A 20,283-nucleotide genomic window follows, 5' to 3' on the forward strand; every position below is an offset into this window, starting at 1 on the left:
GTTCCCGAGCGGCAGTCACTGCCCCCCGGCCAATTTCCCCCAGTTTCTGTACTGGGCATGACCTCATATGGTATAGAACACCCCTTTGGCCAGTCGGGGTCAGCTGTCCTGGCTGTGCCCCCTCCCAGCTTCTTGTGCACCCGGCAGAGCATGGGAACCTGAGAATTCCTTGACCAGTGTAAGCACTACTTAGCACCAACTAAAACACCAGTGTGTTATAAACATTATTCTCATACTAAATCCAAAACACAGCACTCTACCAGCTACTAGGAAAACAAAAAAATTAACTCTATCCCAGCCGAAACCAGGACAGTATTCACCCCTTATTCTACACCACCTACATCATGGCCCGGTCCCACACTTTCCAATACATTCCAATTAATCACCACCAGTTTTCCCATCTTTTGATATATACACATAGATATCATTCTGTTAGTCTATGGGCCATCCCTATAAAATGTTTGTTGAGTTCATTTAGTCCATGACTTTGGGCTTCATCTGCCGTAACAGTCCTTCAGGGCAGGAGGTACGGTGCGTGGTGTTGGACTGTTGCACGCTGAAGCCAGTTCTGGTTCCATTATCGCTGTGCTTGTCCGGTTCTATCATTGCTGCGCTTTGCTCGGTTTTCATCAAAGTTCATTCTTCATTAATCTAGGTGATCCTTACTGTAATACCGTTGATATGGCGTATAGCCAGCACAGAAGTGATGATATACAGTATTATATAGCAATTAACATCATACAATTCAATTCATTGGCTATTCTCACCTAAAATCCTTGAGGTACACATCAGGTACCTTGATGTGTACCTCACCTAAAATCCTTGAGGTACCCCTTGAGGCACACACCAGACTTCCCCATCCTCCCGCATCACCCACCAAGTGCACCCAGGTCCTTGAGCAAAAGCAGTCCCATGAATGGGTTTGCCTTTGCCCGAGGCAGGAATAACCCAGGCTGTCTTCCCCAGCATATTTTTTATGTGCACTACAGGGACTTTATCCGCCTCTACAGTATGTAAAAGTTTTGACTGGGCGGGGCCAGCTCGATTGGCAGCTCCCCTAGTGTTGACTAACTTGATAGAGAGGGCTTACGATCAGACTGTAATTTGGAATATGCATTCTCCAAAAACCCACAACGCCCAAGAAAGCTTGTGTTTCCTTTTTGCTAGTTGGTGGGGACATGGCTGTTATTTTGTTGATCACATCCATTGGGATCTGACAATGTCCATCTTGCCATTTTATTCCTAAAAACTGGATCTCCTGTGCAGGTCCCTCAACCACACTTTGGTTTATGGCAAAACTGGCTTTCAGGAGGATCTGGACTATTTTCTTCCCTTTCTCAAAAACCTCTTCTGCTGTGTTGCCCCATATGATGATGTCATCAACGTATTGCAGGTGTTCCGGAGCTTCACCCTCTTCCAGTGCAGTCTGGATCAGTCCATGGCAAATGGTGGGGCTGTGTTTCCACCCCTGGGACAGTCGACTCCAGGTGTACTGGACGCCCCTCCAAGTGGAAGCAAACTGTGGCCTGCACTCTGCTGCCAGAGGGACTGAGAAAAAAGCATTAGTGATATCGATGGTGGCATACCGCTTGGCTGCCTTTGACTCCAGTTCATATTGAAGTTCTAGCATGTCCGGCACGGCAGCACTCAGCAGCGGCGTGACTTCATTCAGGCCACAATAGTCTACTGTTAGTCTCCACTCTCTGTTAGACTTTCGCACTGGCCATATGGCACTGTTAAAGGGTGAGCAAGTCTTGCTGATCACTCCTTGGCTCTCCAGTCAACAAATCTGCTTATGGATGGGAATCAGGGAGTCTCAGTTGCTGCAATATTGCTGCTGGTGCACTGTTGTAGGGGCAATCCGCACCTGTTTTTCTTCGACCCTCAGCTACCCACGACAGAGTGGTGCTTCGAGAGACCAGGCAAGGTGGACAGCTGTTTAATTTCCTCCATCTCCAAGGCAGCTATACCAAAAGCCCCCCAGTTCTCTTTTGGGTCCTTGAAATAGCCTCTCCTGAGGTAGTCCGTGCCAAGGATGGATGGAGCCTCAGGGCCAGTCACAATGGGGTGCTTCTGCCACTCATTCCCAGTTAGGCTCACTTCAGCCTCCAGTACAGTCAGCTGTTGGGATCCCCTCTCACTCCAGAAATACAGATGGGTTCTGCCCCTTTATAGCTTGATGGCATTAGCGTACACCGTGCACCGGTGTCCGCTAGAGCCTTATACTCCTGCGGGTCTGATGTGCCAGGCCATCGAGTCCACACAGTCCAGTAAACCTGGGTGTCCCTTTCCTCCACCTGGCTGGAGGCAGGGCCCCTCTAGTCCTGGTCACAGTATTTGTTACTCACTCCTTGTAAATACGAGTCAGAAGTCCCTTTATAAAGATCAGAAGTGAGATCAGCCCTTCTGCTCTGCCTGGGGAATGGCCCACTGGAATCTGGAGCAGCAATTTTCCTGGAGGAACCCTCCTTTGTGATTGTTTTTCCTTGCACCTCACATACCTGTGCCTCTAGGATTGAGGTAGATTTTCCATCCCACTTCCTCATGTCCTCTCTGTGGTCATGCAGGTAGAACCACAGGGTGGCCCATGGTGTGTATCCACTTGCCTGGGTGACATATAACATCTTCCTTGAAGGGATACCTTTCCTTCATGCCTGTCAGGAGTCGCCTCCAGAGGCTGAGGGCTTGTGCTCCTTTTCCAATCACTTTGCCAATGCCCCCTTCCCTAGAAAGGGATCCCAGCTACTTGGCTTCCCTACCCTCTAATTCCAGGCTTCTGGCCCCGTTATCCCAGCATCGGAGCAGCCAGATGACAGTGTGCTCGCCTGAAATCTTTTCACACGTGTCGCAGCTCACTCAGGGATAGGGATTGGGTGGTTACCATCTCATTTATGCATTCTGCCTCTTCCTCCTCCTTTTCTCATGATGGCCCTGGTTCATCTTCATCCCTTACTAAACGAGCTGATTTTATCGTGTATTTCTTCTTGTGTATAGGGGCGACCGATACCGGCACGGGATGGTTTTCTGGTTCAGCTGCAGTGTCTGTCATGGGGGGCTGAGTAGCCACAGCGCCTGTAGCGATGGTATTCTTAAATAGTTGTTTAATCCTAAACAAGACCTGAACCACATTCAGGAGACATAGCAATAGGAACATGCTGGTTTGAACATCCCAAGAATATTCAAAATTCTTGAGAGCTGTTTTAACTAGCCTGAAGGAGAAAGGGAAGGTGAAGGAGTGGGGGAAAGCGTCCCCCCTTATCTCCCCCATAAATTGCCTCTACGAGGAGAAAAGGTAAAGAGTGTAATTATTAATAATTTCCGAGAGATGGCTCCCGAAGTACGGGGATGGCAGCAGTGCTGAGTACGGTCTCAAGACCAATAATTTTATCATACCATAAGCCAGCGTTACACAGTACAGCAAAGCGATAACTTTAATCCAGCTCCCAGCGGTGATAAACAGCACCACAGGGAGTGCATACGGCAAGGAAGACAGAATCATAGAATCGGTTAGGTCGGAAAAGACCTTTAAGATGTTACACAACACAATGGTGGGAACAAGCACAACAACTCTGAGAGTGAATGAATCGATGCTGTGACCAGCGCCTATTAAACTAATATAATGAATGCTTATCACAAGTTTGTTTTAACACGCTCTGGTCAGATCTGTTATTATCTCAGCCCTTTGAGCCCCATGTTGGGTGCCAAAAAGGATTGTTGTGGTTTAACCGGGCAGGCAGCTAAACACCACACAGCCGTTCACTCATTCCCCTGCAGTGGGATGGGGGAGAGAATCGGAAAAAAGATAAAACTCGTGGGTTGAGATAAAGACAGTTTAAGAGGACAGAAAAGGAAGGGAAAATAATAATAATGATAAAAGAATATACAAAACAAGTGATGCACAATGCAATTGCTCACCACCCACTGACCGATGCCCAGCCAGTTCCTGAGCGGCAGTCACTGCCCCCCACCCAACTCCCCCCAGTTTCTATACTGGGCATGACGCCATACGGTGTGTGATATCCCTTTGGCCAGTCTGGGTCAGCTGTCCTGGCTGTGCCCCCTCCCAGCTTCTCACTGGCAGGGCACGAGGAGTTGAAAAGTCCTTGACTAGTGTAAGCACTACTGAGCACCAACTAAAACATCAGGGTGCTATCAGCATTATTCTCACACTAAATGCAAAACACAGCACTCTACCAGCTACTAGGAAAACAAAAAAATTAACTCTATCCCAGCTGAAACCAGGACAGTTAAATATGTCTGTAATCACGTTAGCTGTTGTTGAGAGCATGATAGCTATTGTATTTTCTAACAAAGCCACAAATATTAATATTCACAGACTTACACAATGCTAGAGATGTATGTAATTCCTTACAAAACAAAGATCCCAACACTTGTCAATCCAGAGCCTTGAATATAAGTGCTGTTATTCAAACCAAATGTCTCATCTTTTCAGCTGTTCCTTGAACGAACAGTATCTACAAAGCTTCCCATTAAAAACTTCTCTCGTTAAAATCCTACATGAAGCAGTCTTAATGCATTATTTCAAAACAGGAACGATTTGTCTTTTAACTATTAAAGAACTGATCCCAGGAATAACAATTGTCTGTAAAGTGACTTTTGACTTTTCAAGAGCAAATACACAACTTCAGTTCAAAACAGAATAGTTCCAAACCAGGCATCACTGCTCTTCAAAAACGATAACAGTGGTATGAGAGGAAAGGAATAGTGTACTTACGGTCAAGAGCAGTGGTGGCCAGAAGGTATGTAACGGGAGAGACACTCAGGGCTTCAATTCCTCCAGAGTGAAAGCTATACAGGCGCTCTGGATCGCGGGTCTGCAGTGCAAAACAGAAGAACAGAAATTCTGCTGCATTCTGGAGCTGCACTTATAAAGTATTACCAGCCATACCTACAGTGAACCTGAAAAATCTAGACAGGTGTTGTTTGTGTGAACAAAATTTGGCATGCCTGAGGTACCTATATGCAGTTCCCCCCCCTTTTTTTTTATTTAAATAATTTATTTATTTTCATAGGAAGACCATGAGCAAAATTAGGGTAGAAACATTAAGTTCATTTAAAATTCCATCATTTTCTATGTGAATGTAAAGGGGAATGCCTTTCATTAAGTGGTTTCAGGCTTGGAATTAATATTTTTAACAAATTACTGTTGCTCTGAAGGCAAAGAAAATGCTCACCAGCCGAGGGCTTACCCTGCCTGGGAAATCACTTCATCATCCAAGGAATTCCAGGTTTTGCTATACATTTTTTACATTAGTTTTTACACTATGCTTTGTACATCTTTTATTTACCATAAAATTCTCGGAACATAATTTTACCGGTTGCCACAGAACTTTATTCCGCTCAAAGGGATTGTTCCTATTTACTTTAATATGTTTGGGAGCAAAAATTAAATGCCCCCATTTTAGCTGTGTCATCTATTTCTCCATCAAAAACATCTCCAGCAGTAACACTGGTAACCAGTAGGATAAAACATGTGAAGTGCATTTCATCTCCTTGTTTTTCCTAGATCTTTATGTCATTTAGAGACAACAGTAAGGATTATTTCAAACACCTATCTAGATAGGATATATCAATACTCCTTGAACTCATTTCCTGCATCCATGCAACTTCTATTACCAGTTTATAAGAATAAAACTCCCTTAAGGTAATTTGAATTTGGCAGCCAAAATTTCAGGAATAAAAAAAAAAAAAATTATTTTTTATAATCCTGCACAGTCATTATAATCAATAGCATTATGAAGATCAATTTTTAACAACAACAACAAAAATCTGTTTCAATGCTAAAATCTTCCACTGTGCAGCTTCATAAAACATGAACTTCATTGCTGATGCATCCAGTATAGTTAAAGGAAGTTATTGCTAAGGAATTGAAGAAATCAGAAGAAAGAAAAAGAAAACAAACTTACCATATTTGAAAAAGTCAAATCCAGCTTCCAGATTGCTCCATTGGTATCCTAAAGCAGAAAAAAAAAAACATGTAACTTGAATATTTTCAAACTCCATTTGGAAATAAACCTGCCCACAATGACTCCTTAAAAATTCCTTGATGATTATCATTGTGAAACTGAAGTGACTGAGTGTGGTGATGTTGGTCCTATCAGTCCTATCCATCAGTCCAGGATAACAGGACTTGGACAATACCTTTTGACTTTCTCCTATTCTTATGCAGTTCTGGCTCTGAAAGCCCACTGGTGAGACTCTAGTAACTAGTGTATAGTTACTATACACTAAAAATATAGCATAGAATAGAATAGCATAGAATCAAATAGCATAGCATAGCATAGTTGAGTTCAGTTGGAAGGGACCTACAAGGATCATCTGGTCCAACCGCCTGACCACTTCAGGGCTGACCAAAAGTTAAAGCAAATTATTAGGGGCACTGTCCAAATGCCTCTTAAACACTGACAGGCATGGGACATCAACCACCTCTCTAGGAAGCCTGCTCCAGTGTTTGAAAGAAGAAGATGTTATATATATATATACACATATGTGTATACACACAAAACAAGAAGATGATATATATACATATCTCTCTCTCCAGAAGAAGAATGAATTCTACAAAAAAGAAATGTACTGATTTGTAATGGACTCCTGCTGTTACTTAACATCACCTCCCTCATTCCGTGTTTCTCCACAGAGATGTGGAGATACTTGAGCGTATCTTACCTGAGCGTACCAAACGGGCTGTCCAGAGTCATGAACTTTGGACATGAAACTCAGACTGACGTTCTTGCCAACATGAAGTTCATTCATAGGCTCCACCTCCAGTAACCCTGTGTCATCCACAGAATCAGCAGCATCTATTGTCTCGAAGTTCCACACCTTCATGGAGTTGGAAGCATTAAAAAAAAAAAAAGGGTTTTATAAGGCCAGGTTATGTATTCATACACGATTAATACGGAAATTCAAAATTATAAGAAACTGTGGGAGCGTTAATTCTACAGGTAGAGTATGAAACCTGTCATATCTGCCTCGCTCCTTTGAACGTAAGCTAGGACAGTGACAATCAACAACTACTATCTGATACATTTGGGTGCAGTGCAAAGTATATGTAAAAATTCTCCGTCCAGTTCTGAAACAACAGCAGCAGAAATTCGGCCCTGGCACTAGCAGAGCTATACATGGCAGCCTCAGAACTATAGAGTACAGGCTATCTGCCTGCTCTCAGCATTGCTCATACTGAGGCAGCACAGAAGAAAGAATGGGAAAACTAACACATCCGTGTTCTGCTCTGTGGGGTAAGGACAAGACATCGGTTGGCACCCTTCTAACCAAGTGAATTTTCCTAATGGGATAATATCAATTTATGAAACACAACAACAACAAAAACCTCAGGGTGTTTGGAACCCTCCGCTGCCTATAACAGCCAGCTTCCCATTGATTATCTGGGTCTTTCACACATCAGCAGAAGACACATCATGTCTTCCCTCAAAGAGCGGGCAAACAAGATTGCAAAAGCCTTCATAATTGCGAGGTGAAATCAGAAACTGGTGGTATGGATAAGGAAAACTTTTTAACCTTAATTTATAGAATTGTATGTTAACTTCAGGATGCTTTTTCTTTTAATTGTTTTTCTATTTCAGCATAGGTATCTCTGAGATGCTAGTTAATTTCTATGTCATTTTAACGTTAATAATCTGAGCTTTCAAATACTCAGAAAATTAATTTCAAATATCGCCACAGTTTATCCTTCGAAATAACACCAAATGTATTAATAGACCTGAAAATTATAAAGATTAACCAAAACTACACATGAAAAAAGATGTTAGAATGCAGGCAAGAACAAAGCTTTTAGAGAATCACTGAAAATTGTTTCGATTTACTAGAGTAAAAGGTGATTTATACACTACCATTAAACAGAGAACATTGCATAAACACTACCTGACTCAAACATATAAACTGTGGAGATGTGCTCTTATTCTGTTTGTTCTAAAAATTCATTCTCAGAAAGCAACCGCACTGCAAAATTGCCTCCATAAATAAACCCTGGTAAAGAAAATGTGTAACATCTACCTGCTGACCACAAATTTGCACACCTAAAGGCAGAGCCGAAGAAAAACTCACCCGAATGAAGCCATCTTTTCCAACGGTGACAAGTTCTCCTTCATCCAGAACTAACTGGCTGACAGGGCCACTGTGACAGGGCTTGTGTCCAGCTCGACAGAGCTCTACTTTAATGAGGCCCCCTTCCCAAAGCAGCAAGTTACCCCACTCAGTCCCTGAAATAACCTTCAATGCAAACGAAAAGAAGCACATCAGCACCTGCACTTCACCACGCAGAAATATTGGCAAGAATCCGGTTAACAGTTGTGGCTTCCTTCCACGAAAGCACTAAATTGATAGCAATGTACAGGTATTTGCAAGAGAAGGAGCAAACAGTGAAAAGATTCAACTTTTTAGCAATGTGGCATAATTTACATGCACTGAAACGGTTAAAGATTAGGGCTAACCGTCTTTGTATTTCTTTACACAAATGTTTTCACTACCCCATGAGAGGAGCCTCAGCTCTAAGCCAACAGAGATCTTTTGTCTGAGAATTACAATACTAACCGTACTTTTCAATTATTACAAAGCAAGCCAGGTTTTTGGCAAATTAATGTCAATATTAGCTTATCAGAGCAGTGCATTGAGGGTCTAATTCAAATCACTTTGAAGCAAATAGTAACTCTCCACCTTATTCAGTACACTTTATATCAAAACCTGAGAGGGAACATCAAATCAATTAAACTTTTTCTTACTTACCTTCCCATCAGGCAGCTCCACATAACCTATAATATCGGTCACTGCTGTTTTTCCAAACCTGCCCAAAGCTCCTTGTAACTTGAGACCGGTGAATGTGAGAGCCATCTTCCAGAACCTGAGTATAGCAAAAACACACTCTTCAGCCCCTCTCAGACATTGTAAGTGTTACCAGGGATGCCTCTGAGGAAAGGGCTGTTCATTTATTATTCTTTTTTCACAGGAAAAGGATTTGGAATGGGCAGTATGAAGATTAAACTACTATTGAAAATTAATAAGTGTAAAATGCATAGCTACATCTTTCCAGCTACAAGCAATACACGTAGTTAGGGATACCTATTTTACTCTTGCTATCTCCAGTGTATGATGCTCAACTTTGTAAATCCAAGGGACTAAGGTGTTCAGTGAATTTCATCCAAGTACCCCCATGGACTTGAGCTTGACTATAAAATCTCACTGAGCCAAAGGTTTAATCCTAGATCTTCATAGCGATTTCTATTTGATCATTATATTTCTAGCAATATAAAACATAACTTTAAATTACTGCATTACAAAAAAATTAACATTTACTGCAATGAGGGATGGTTCACTCTGTGTGCAGGAGACATTACATTTAAGACAGGTGTTGGAAATAGGAATCTGAGGCCACATTTGGGCGAAGGGTCACGTTTATCATGTTATAAAAGCTATTTCAGAGTTTATTCATAGTATTTTAGCTCAAAAGAAAGTTTGTAAGAGATTTTGTTTTGTCAGATTTCCATAAATAGTATATTCTAAGCCACATTCGTTCTGGGTCTAAATAAGCCATTTGCTGTTTCAGACCCACCTTGCAACCAAACTATAGAGCACGTCTCAGATTTTGATCTGATTCCTCTGTTAAAATTCAAAGAAACTTTACATGTGTTATAATTGTAAAGGTATCATTTCTATTACAATAGCATCCAAGTCATATCTTAAGTCTCTGCTGTATTAACATTGAACACTGGGTAAATACAGAACACAAAGCTAATCTCTGTCCCAAAGAGCTTAAAGTTGTGGTTTATTTTTTATTACAAAAGGATCCATGAACTTACCAGAGAAGGGAGCGTATGGAAGCACATATTTTTAAGGTTTCCTTGCAGGCTTTTGGTGGTATCAGAGGGTTTCTGATCCACGACTTGGCAACCAGTTCTAACGGCTGCCCAAACAGCAGATGAGTTCAAGAAATCAAAGGTAGAAAGCCCAGAAGGCACAGGAGGCATTCTGATTTTTGTAATTGTAATGGCCAGGTAAAATAGCATTCCTCATTGGTCCATGTTTGCTCATGATACATTCCTGTTAGTCATCTTCTACATAGTATTACTTTAGAGGTGATATGTATTAATCCTAATCAGTAAACCTACCTGATGTGTCCTGCTCCAGATGTAGTTAGTTGCTCTTCATTATCGGCAGAAAATGTGACCTTGTAAACATCCTGTGAAAAAGCTTTTGACCTCAACACAATCTTTTCTTGTTTCCAGTCCCAGATAGTCAGCATGTAGTCAGGGCTGCTCCCAACACTGGCCAGCAAAGTACCAGCATCGTTGAAATCACCAAAAACATAGGCTTCCTCTGTTCCATCTGAAACATATAAGCCCCAATACACACACACGTGAAAGAGGAAGAAACAATAGGAAAATCTACTTAGGAGGAGCTCAGATTTCACTGCAATTATTTTTTTCACTAGGTAATAACTCTCAGTTGGCTATTTCTACTAAATAAAAGTTTCCTCCCATGCAATAATGAAAAAGCTTGAAACCAGTGTTTTCTATTTTGCTGTGAAGGACCAAAAGGTTGTATTTCCTTCTAAACTCCTAAAGTGACCTGCTACTCCATCTGCTGGGATCTATAAACACTGGCCCATTTGTGTCAAATGAAAACAGAACTTTTTACACTACCTCGCAGTATTCTGTAGGGCCTCAGCGAAGGATAATCGTAGATGATGAGGTTTGGCTTCTTTCCTTTTTCTCCTACTGCAAAGTACTGCTTAGTAGGGTGTGCCTTGAAAAAGCAAAAGTCCCGTTGCACGCTGTAATGACACCTTTGTCTCTATCCTGCTAGTTATTAAGTTATTGTATTTACTCACTCATTAGTCAAAAGATATTGCCATAAATACTAGGTTGCATTTTTCTGTGCGTGTATTTAGAACAACTGCCAATCTATTGCTCACTATCAGAATGAAGCTACTATGCACACAAAATGGTAAAACCATTATGCACACAAAATGGTATATTGCACATGTAACACAGAACCATGACAAAGTGTGAAATAATTTGCTTTATCATGCATTCTTTTACTATTCCTACCTCACTCAACCCACTAGCTGATCTTTCCATGGGCAGCATTTCTGTCAGCGGTCATCTGCTTCAGCCAACAGCTGCAGAAAAGCCATCCTGAATGACATTATTCTGAAGGCATAAAGATGTACCATGATTCCCCAGAAAAGGCTGCTTACAATGTAGCAGAACAGTCTGAGGCTGGTATTGTGAAAGCCTTGCTCACATGGAATTCAACTGAGAGATGGCAGAGCCCTTCACAGGGTAAGGTGCTTCAAATCCAGAGGAAGCATTTGAGAGTCCAAGCTTTTGCTGGGAGCTTACTAGAGTGAAACCAGATACCTTTTCTCTTCATTTATCTAGGAACTTGATTTTCTAAATTTTAACTGCAGGCTAAACACTATACTAATATCAGCTGTGACTAAGAGAGATGAGTGTTCAAAAAAAAAAAGTTGATAAGAGCCAAAATTTTAAATAAGAACGTAATAGTTCTAAAAATTAATCCCAGCTGGCACCTGTCAGTCCTTTAAGGTACCTGATCCTGGGACTTAGGTATGCAGATATTTGTCCTCTGCCAATTACGTTGATGGGCTGAGTAGCCCACACTGCGTGGTCCACACACCCCCCTAATCAATACCATACTTTCTTACATATGTGCATGTGCAGCTGTAGAAATATCCCATCAGGCAATCAAGCGAACGCTTGGCTTCTAGAAAGTGACTAACATCCTAAAAAGCGAAACAAAAGGCATACCGTGATAAACCCAATCCCACCACCACCGCTGCTCCGGAGATAGCTTTGAGATTTAGTTTTCAGGTCCAGGAGCACCACTTGGTTGCCTGCTATGTACATCAGTGTTTGGCTATCCATCAGCAGCAGGTTTACACTTCTGGTGCAGTCATATCCAAAAGAATGTCTGAGAACAGTTCGATAAGGAAAACGTTTGACACTGGCTTTCTAGAAAAGTTTACTAAGTGGATAGAAACACTTAAACCAAAACTCAAATGGGAATACTGAATCTGGTGACTAAAAGCCTGATGGTAGGAGATGACAGTTTTGTTCAGTATACAGTGAAGGTAAAATATATCAAGCCTCTATAACTGAGGGGAAGGCACAAGTGAAGACCTTCTCAAGTTCATGTTCCATCCTTTCATCTCCACTCCAGGGCACGCCTCTTGCCTCTGCTGGATCCTTTGGGGCTGCAAGGAATTCATATTCTATCGGTGTTCTCTTTTCAAACAAAATGTAAGAGATGTGCATTAGATTACTAAGAACTCTTCTACAGACAAGAGATCAAACGAAGGAAGTTTGATCTCTTGTGGAAGGAAGTGCCCAAGCTCACTTCTTAAATATTTACAGGTAGTTGTAGAGAAGCGAAAATCCAGTCGTCAATAGCAACTCGACTGTGTCTGCAGAGAAAACCACCAGCACCTGTGAAAGTCACATATCATATCCTACTTGACCATACCTAGCAGAGGACTTATTGTAGCTCTTAATTGATGGGCATCACTTCCTTCGTTCTACCAGTTTAGATCTTCTGAGCACCAGGCTACAAATCTACCTGGTTTCCTCCCCACTTGTCCCTTAGCAGTTCTGTGAGGAAGTATGAGGTACACTGCTCTTCTCCTGCCCTCCCCTCACCTTCTTGGGGAACACCAGTGTGGCTACACAGAAAGGGAGAGCTTTGCAGGGGATATTCTTGCGCTCGTCTTCTTCCTGGTCACGCTAACTTGGCCATGATCTAGTTCTACAAGAGTACTTCTAACAGTAAGGATTATACCCAGTAAGAAAGGTTTATGAGGTCAAGACAACATTGAAGATTAAATTCACCCAGAACCATAACTGGTCAGGATTCTTATCTGTGTCTCAACCAAAGATATCCCACTAATGCCCCATAGGCTACTCCAAATTAGACAAGTACAATTTTAAGAATATATATTAAATATCTTTAGCTTTAAATTTGCACAGCCTCAACAGAAAGGATATTTAAGAGTAAGAAGGTTATTTGGTATCCCAGAGTCTTCAGTGACAAATGGCCGTGAATGTATATCTTCATAGTTATAGAAGAAAGTTTCCGAGATTTTCTTTTCTACCTTCTCAGGCCTTTTTTGTGCCTCCGAGGGTACTTGACTATTGTCTTGCTCTTCCAAATCACCTTCTGCATCTCAGAAGTGGGAACATAAGGGAAATTTATATTCACCACAAATTTGAGGCTCCTTGCTGATATTTGCACCTAACTGCAAAAGGGAGGGATTCACACATTCTTTGCCTCCTTCAACAGAGTAATAGGCACTCCATAGCTCAAAACAGGGGTACCATGTCTTACTTACAACTTGTCCTGGAATCGTCTGTAACAAGTGCTCCCTCAGGCTTTTAAAAACTTTACTGTGAATATTCAAAACTGAAGAATTTGAAGAAGAAAAATTTCGAGAGTGTTTTAAAAACATTCATTTTAAAACCTACCGAAGCAGTTCAGTTCAGCTTTGCTTGGTGTTTAAGTCTCAGCTTTAGAAACGAAATGAAGTTTAAAGTGTCTCTCTTCAGCAGCTATTGAACACATATCATTATACAAAACAATTCATAAAAACACATACAACAGACCACCATAAGACACCATTGTCCTCAAAAAGGCATACTGCTAATGTGTGACCCAGTGTAGGTCTTCGCTAGACTGCAATGCAGAATACTGTCAACTTGACTTCAAACTAGTCATAAGCACTTATTGAAAGCACTTTTCAGTTTGATACCTCAAATCAAATCCCCATTACCTATTTTGTAAGCTTTTCACCCTGTCTTGATTTTTTTCTCTCCTAGGTGTTCTGTGAAAAACAACCAACAAAGTGGTCGGACACCAGCCACAGGGAAGAGCAATATGAAGGACACAAGGTAAGCCAACTGAAAGGGAGCAGAGAAACTCAGTGACTGTAACATGATGGCACTGGTCTGAGATGCTGTTCATAACAATAACAGTGGAAAAAACGAAAACTAGAAAGTAGTGGGATTTTTAAGGTCATGTCAACATCTCCTCAGTGGAAAGCAGTACTCACCAATGTTCTCAGTGTCTGATTCCACTTGCTCCACTTCCTCCTCCTGTTCCTCTGCAGTTGGGGATTCCTTTGGAAGACTAGCTTTGCTTTCTTCTGCAAAGGACAAATGAGATGACTCTCTTACGTATGAATTCCTTTGATTAATTTGCTCATACATGCCAGGTTAAATAAATACGTAGTTCTGTAGTAGTAAAACAAATCCCTTCTGCCCAACAACGGACTTCCTGCTGTTTAGCACTAAGTATAGGGAGAAGTTTGCTTTCAAAAAACCATATTTTAAAACTTAGGGGAAGGAAAGAAACACATCCCGTAAGAGGAAAAAGGTATAATAGGAAGATCAAACAAACGCCGAAAGTAATGTGCCAATATAAGCATCAAAAATCCTTCCAAAGTTCCACAGGAGACTCAGTAGTGGGTTTTGTTATCCATGCTACCTAGATCTAGTGGGTTACACGACATGCAGAACATCTGAAATAGACACCGGACAGGCATTTCAAGATGAAAACGGTGTTAAAAAGAGAAATACAGGTCTCTGACTGGAAGAGACTGGCGGAGTTAATGAATTGATTGCAGTACTAGCTACAGAGACAGGTCCAAGCAGCAAATATTTTCAGGGGAGAGACTTTGTGGGCTAAGGGCAGCGGGAACTGCAGACACAGTGGTCAGCCCAGAACTTCACTGGAAGGGGTCATCTTTGACCAGAGTCAAAATTACATTTGGCAATACCGAGAGCAGCAACTGAAGATGAACACATAGGAGGAAGGAAGGGGTGAGTGATGGGAGAAGCCAGAAGCTACTGTAGGTTCAAGTATTTAAACCACTATATAACAGCAGGAAATACTCACTGACACCAGTGTGATCTGCCGGTGCACCTTCCGCGGGCTTCTCATCCGCTCCCTCCTGTTCCCCTGGAGAAGATGGCATCGCCTCTTTATCTGGTCATGAAGAGGAACTTTTAGTATTTTTGCCTTCATCTGCCAGTTAGACCATTTTCATTTCCTCTCAAATGCTTTGAGATTCCCAAAGTTAATATGTGTGTTCTGCCTGTACACCACAAATATGGATAACCCAAAGATCTGTCCTAACTTGTAGGGTGACTTCATTGGGTCAGGTTTTAGAACTCCAGGCTCTGTGTACACTGCTATCGAAAGGCTAAATATTGCGTCACAGGGGAAGCTGAAGACAGATTTACGTGTTTTGGGCTTCTCTTTAATATACTGGGGAGAAATTTGCTTTTGAGACAACAAGGTTATTCCTCCACCTTTCTGGTGGGCTTCACAAAAATATCAGGAGATAGACATTCTGAGACCATCTAATATCTTGAATGGAGAAGCAGGAAAGATGAATCTTTAAGAAAAAAGGACTTTCTTCAAAATATTCTACATACATGAAAAGCGAATTAATAAAATTAACACAATTAAAAAAAACTTCAAACAGCTTAACTAACACCCCCCCCCCCCCCCCAAATTTTTTAGCTTTCAGACTATCATTTTCAGAGTGCTACCATTTCACTAGTTACCATCGTCCTCTGGAGTGGGAAAGACCCAATTTTTTTTCATATAAAAAACAAACACAGTGATCATTTACATAAATGTCTCTGAAAGAAGTAAAAAAGCACAAGCATTGCTCTTATTCTAAATTTGTTCTGCCTTTTGATTTCAAATATGGTGTCCATTTCCAAATAAAACACCTTAAAATGAACATTGGAACAATTTTGTACAAATACTACAGCTATAAAACACTATCAGAAATCACAAAATTCAGAAGTCGAACGTAATATTCAGAATAACAAATATAGGCAGGATGTAAACAAATCTCTTTTTATGTGTAAGCGTGACTTTGACACCAAGAAAAAGTCCCTAAAAATGCATTTTCTCGTTTTGGCTTTGGGTCGGAATCCATTTGGGAAAAGATCTTTTGAGGCATTTCAGACTTTTCAGGCATTTCAGGAAAGGCAAAGTGTCCAAAGATAATGCCGTCTACCAGAAGGACAGCGAGGGCAAAGAAATGTTGTAGACGTATCATTCATGTCATTATATAGTCAACTTGCCCTACTCAGTCTTCATCCAGAGGTTCCGAGTCTCCGCCAGAGTCTGACTTTTCTGCATAATTTCATTTAAGAATTAAAATGAGCTTTTACCCCTCAGGAGTGCTGAGAAAAACTTGAAAATAGACACGCAGAAAGTTTTAAATTCAGAAAACAAACCAAAAGAAAACAACTGCACTATATCTCAATATATTTAAATGAAATTCATGAGTTTTTAATGGGGTAACAGAACTGGTATCACTGAAGTTGAAGGAATAGTTACAGACTAGTTGCATAAATATATAGTGGAGTGTTCAGAGACCTGAATTCTAATTCCAGACCTAGTAATGACGTGTACAATTTGTATCAGCCATTTCACCTCTGGCTGTCTCAGTTATCTCTTGTGAAAAATGAGATAATAATACTTACCAATCTTAGCAAAGTGTTTTGATATCCATAGAGAAAAGTGCTATAAGATTTCAAATTATTGTAACTAATTAGCAATCATTTATCTTCGAAAAATTAAGACTATCATAGTTTTCATTATAAATTAATTCATATCTGGAAAATGCTTTAGGCTGAAAGAGGGTATGAACATTTCCGCCTGCATTGATATCTGGGTTCTAGTTAAAGAAAGCTATTGCAATGTTCACTGTGCACATTACTGTGATGGCGTTCGAGCACTGTGCCGAAACAAATTTTGAATTTAAAGACTCGGAGGAGGCTCAAGGGGGGAACACGTCTACTTTGGTTGCAGATTCTGGGTTTTATGCATTGACGGATCCAGAAAACTTTTGTATAGGTTCATGGTGACAAAGGTATGCAGCTCTCTGAATGCTGATCTTCTTTTCCCATTTGTTTGGGGTTTTTTTGAGACATTTTCCTAAACAAGCTAGAATTAAGGCTTTTGAGACTGAAAACTGAGATAGTGGCAAGTAGAACTGGTGTGAAGTGGGGAAAAAGCCCAAGCTGGCAACGAGACATTTTTCCCAACCCTAATTATACAGTATGCCTCACCAGGACAGTATCACTTTTTTCCACTAGTCCTAGCAATTCAAGATACTGACCTGAAACACTATGCAGATCCACATCAGTTCCACCATTCAGCTTTCTAAGAACTCACTCAGGAGAGAATTCAGGTTATTTTTTTGTTTCAGTGGCCAGTGCTATAAGCTGTGAATTTCAGCAAAGCTCCATTTTCTTTCAAATTGCCTTTCTCTTAGCTATGTTCTCAAAAGCCACAGCTCACCTCTGAAGGGAGAAATGTGTTCATTTGGGTATATTATTTCAGTTATTTCAAAACTTAGACATTTCTTGGCAATTTTGCTGCCCCACAGAATCCTTATATAGAGGAACTTCCCAAAAATTCTCAGTAAATTTGGACATCAAGAGATTTCTCATCTCAGACAATTGTCTCGTTTATTCAAAATACAGGATAATTAAATCAAATGGGTGTTTATTTGGTAACACGTAAACAAATTCACTGAGATGACACCATTTTCTTTGTATTGTGTCATCCTACATTTTTCCTCTTTCCAGAAAAAAAGGCGTTTAAACGTGTGAGCTTCATAAATGCAGTGCTTGCCTTCATAAACCCTGTCACTGACACTTCAACTGCATAAAACGCATCAAATTAAATAATGATCAAAATGCAGCCTACAGTTTTACTTTAGAAACTGAACATATCTAGTAGTTATTATTTTAAGCTGTCTCTGCCCCACCATTAACTGTGTGTCTGTGCTTAAAAGACATCACCTATCTCACCTCAGCTTTTACATCTACGGAAGAGTGATCATCAGTTTTGTCCTCTAATTCAGGATAAGCAGAAATAGGGAACTATTATGACTGCAGAACATAACTGCAGTGCTATTAGTACTAGTAATAAGCAAGAGATTAAAAATTTATCTCTACACTGTGCTACTTGTGCAGGATTTCATTTTTTGGTTTGCTCCAAAATGTGCAATGTTTTGTAGAAAAGCTTTGGCCACCGGTGGGCTTTGAAAAAAAAAAAAAGTCACTTCTTCTTTCCTTCAGGAGAGATTGTCTTGTGTGTTATTCCTCTGCTTGTCTTTATTCCACATGAAGTAATTCAGTTCATCCCAGGACTTTGTTTTGCTTTATTGCTTCCAATCCTGACTCCTCTTAGCACCATACTATGAGCCTTACGGGCTACACTCTGCTATTTTTCTGGCCTGGGGGTAACACTGGCCTAAAATAATGAGTGCAACGTTTGGCTATCATGAGGGGTGTCTGCCATGAGGAATTACATACTAATCATCTGTTCCAGGCTGAGGCATCTTCTTCAGGTTTAGCTCTGCTGTGGGTGTGTGGGATTTCTTCCCATACGCCAAGTCCCGCGTGTTTAACTCGTCTTCAGATACAGTCCCCTCAGCACTTTTTTCTGAGTCTCCCATTTCTTTATGAAAAGAAGCACGCCATCGAACAACTCTCTAAGCATTCCTTTCAGCCTTCGGACCACATCAGAGTACATCAGCAGTTTACTGGGCTGTTGATGAGCGCAACACGTGCAAGCAGCGGAGTTTCGCAAAACTGTACTTTCATTCAAAAAAACCTGAACTCTTTTAGTGCTTATATACACAAAGAAAAATATCCAAGTGTAAATCAGGCATAGCTATCCAGTGCTGTCTGTGTATCATTATCAGTCAGGATTACTACAAAAGTAGTAATAAAAGTCAGTTTAGGCGATCACCCCAAAATTCCAAGGAAATAATTTTTCGTAATAGAGAATATTGCTCTCTCTCTTACAATAGCTAGAAGACTTGAGAGCAAGGAGAATAACAGAAGATATCAATTCTCAGAGCAGCTAAGGTTAAGTATATAAAATATTTACTAGTCAGAGACTGAGACAGCAAGGATAAAGCTACAAAGCAGGACCTAGACGTGTCATCTTTATTACAGCCCCGTTGTCTCTTTTCCCCCCTGCATCAGAGAAAGAAAAGCAGTGGATAGGAGAGCCCTGCTTAGAACCTCACTAATACTATGTTGCAGACATTCAAAATATTTTCCTATAAAATTAGGAGAAATAAAACCTAACTCTAATTTCCAACCTTACAACTAAAGTAGTCCTCTATATGATCCAGATGTCCTAGCTGTGCCTCACGCAAGCGAAAGTTTCAGGTCTGTTAAAGTCTGCCTCGTGAATAAAGGTTAGTTACCAGGTTTTTATGAAGCAGAAACAGAGAACAGGTGACATCACCGCAGTTACTTATTAACTTACAGGATAAAGGAAAACCATAAAAATGAACACGAGAACGGTGCCACAAATGCAACAGGTAATAAAGTTAACTGCCTCGTTGTGGCGGTGCCTTCGCCCCGCCGTTCTTCCTCACGCACGGTACAGCGAAACCAGCAAGTCCCACATTGCAAATGAAGTTACGGGATGGTCCGCCTCAGCTGCAGAACATTCGCTCCCGTTTCAACCAAGCTAAGCAGCTACACGAGAATAAAGGCTTTTCTTTTCCAAAAGCCTCTGTGTCGGAAGCCCGGTCCCACGCTGACTTCAGTGCACGAGGGTGATGCCACCCGCCTTCCGCAGAGGTGCGGGCCCAGCGCTGCCTTGGCCTGATGCTCTTCCGAGGGGTCCCTGCCACCGGGGCACCGGGAAAAGGCCGCGGCGAGGCAGAAGCGCCCCGCGACAGGCTGTTTTGCGGGGGGTAGCCACGGGGCAGGCAGGGGACACCCGGAGCTCCTCGGGGAGGGAGCCTCCGAGGGGCCAGGGGGTGGGTGCCGTGGAGGGGACCCGGCGGGGCGCAGCGAGGGGATGCCCCGTAGGTGCGCCAAGAGCCGGGTGGCTCCCGGGGGCAGGGACGCGGGGACACACGGGGGCTGCGGCCCCCCCCGGAGGGGCGATGCGTGCCCCGTGCGGCTCCGCAGCGGGCCCCGACCCTCCCCGCCGCCCCGTACCTGGAGCCGCCTCCATGGCGGCGTTACCGGTTTCCAGGCAACCTCGGCCGCGGCGCGCAGAGCGCTCCGGGACCGGTAGTTCCCGGGGGCGGCGGCGGCCGTTACCCGCTGTAACGGCCCGGGCTGAGGCGGGCACCGCGCAGCGCCGACGCCGCCGTAAATCAGAGGGGCTGGCGGTAGGGTTTTGTCCTGTATTTTTTTTTTTTTATTTGAAAAGCGACGTCTTTGCGAT

General features: G+C 42.0%; 1 protein-coding gene across 1 annotated transcript in view; it reads right to left on the reverse strand.

The window, feature by feature from the left end:
• CFAP44 (cilia and flagella associated protein 44) overlaps nucleotides 1-20,283 on the reverse strand; it is a gene marked incomplete at both ends in the record, with an annotated part of 51,571 nt that overhangs the window by 30,892 nt on the left and 396 nt on the right. The window contains 12 exons of the mRNA XM_082336648.1: nucleotides 4,736-4,835; nucleotides 5,928-5,975; nucleotides 6,688-6,843; nucleotides 8,086-8,250; nucleotides 8,764-8,878; nucleotides 10,143-10,359; nucleotides 10,677-10,779; nucleotides 11,808-11,970; nucleotides 13,041-13,212; nucleotides 14,102-14,194; nucleotides 14,947-15,036; nucleotides 20,052-20,159. Of these exons, the coding sequence (XP_082192774.1) occupies nucleotides 4,736-4,835; nucleotides 5,928-5,975; nucleotides 6,688-6,843; nucleotides 8,086-8,250; nucleotides 8,764-8,878; nucleotides 10,143-10,359; nucleotides 10,677-10,779; nucleotides 11,808-11,970; nucleotides 13,041-13,212; nucleotides 14,102-14,194; nucleotides 14,947-15,036; nucleotides 20,052-20,159 (1,530 nt within the window). The remainder of the gene's footprint in view (nucleotides 1-4,735; nucleotides 4,836-5,927; nucleotides 5,976-6,687; nucleotides 6,844-8,085; nucleotides 8,251-8,763; nucleotides 8,879-10,142; nucleotides 10,360-10,676; nucleotides 10,780-11,807; nucleotides 11,971-13,040; nucleotides 13,213-14,101; nucleotides 14,195-14,946; nucleotides 15,037-20,051; nucleotides 20,160-20,283) is intronic.

Source organism: Platalea leucorodia (genome assembly GCF_965183815.1).
Source record: "Platalea leucorodia genome assembly, chromosome: 2".
In the NCBI taxonomy this organism is placed as follows: domain Eukaryota; kingdom Metazoa; phylum Chordata; class Aves; order Pelecaniformes; family Threskiornithidae; genus Platalea; species Platalea leucorodia.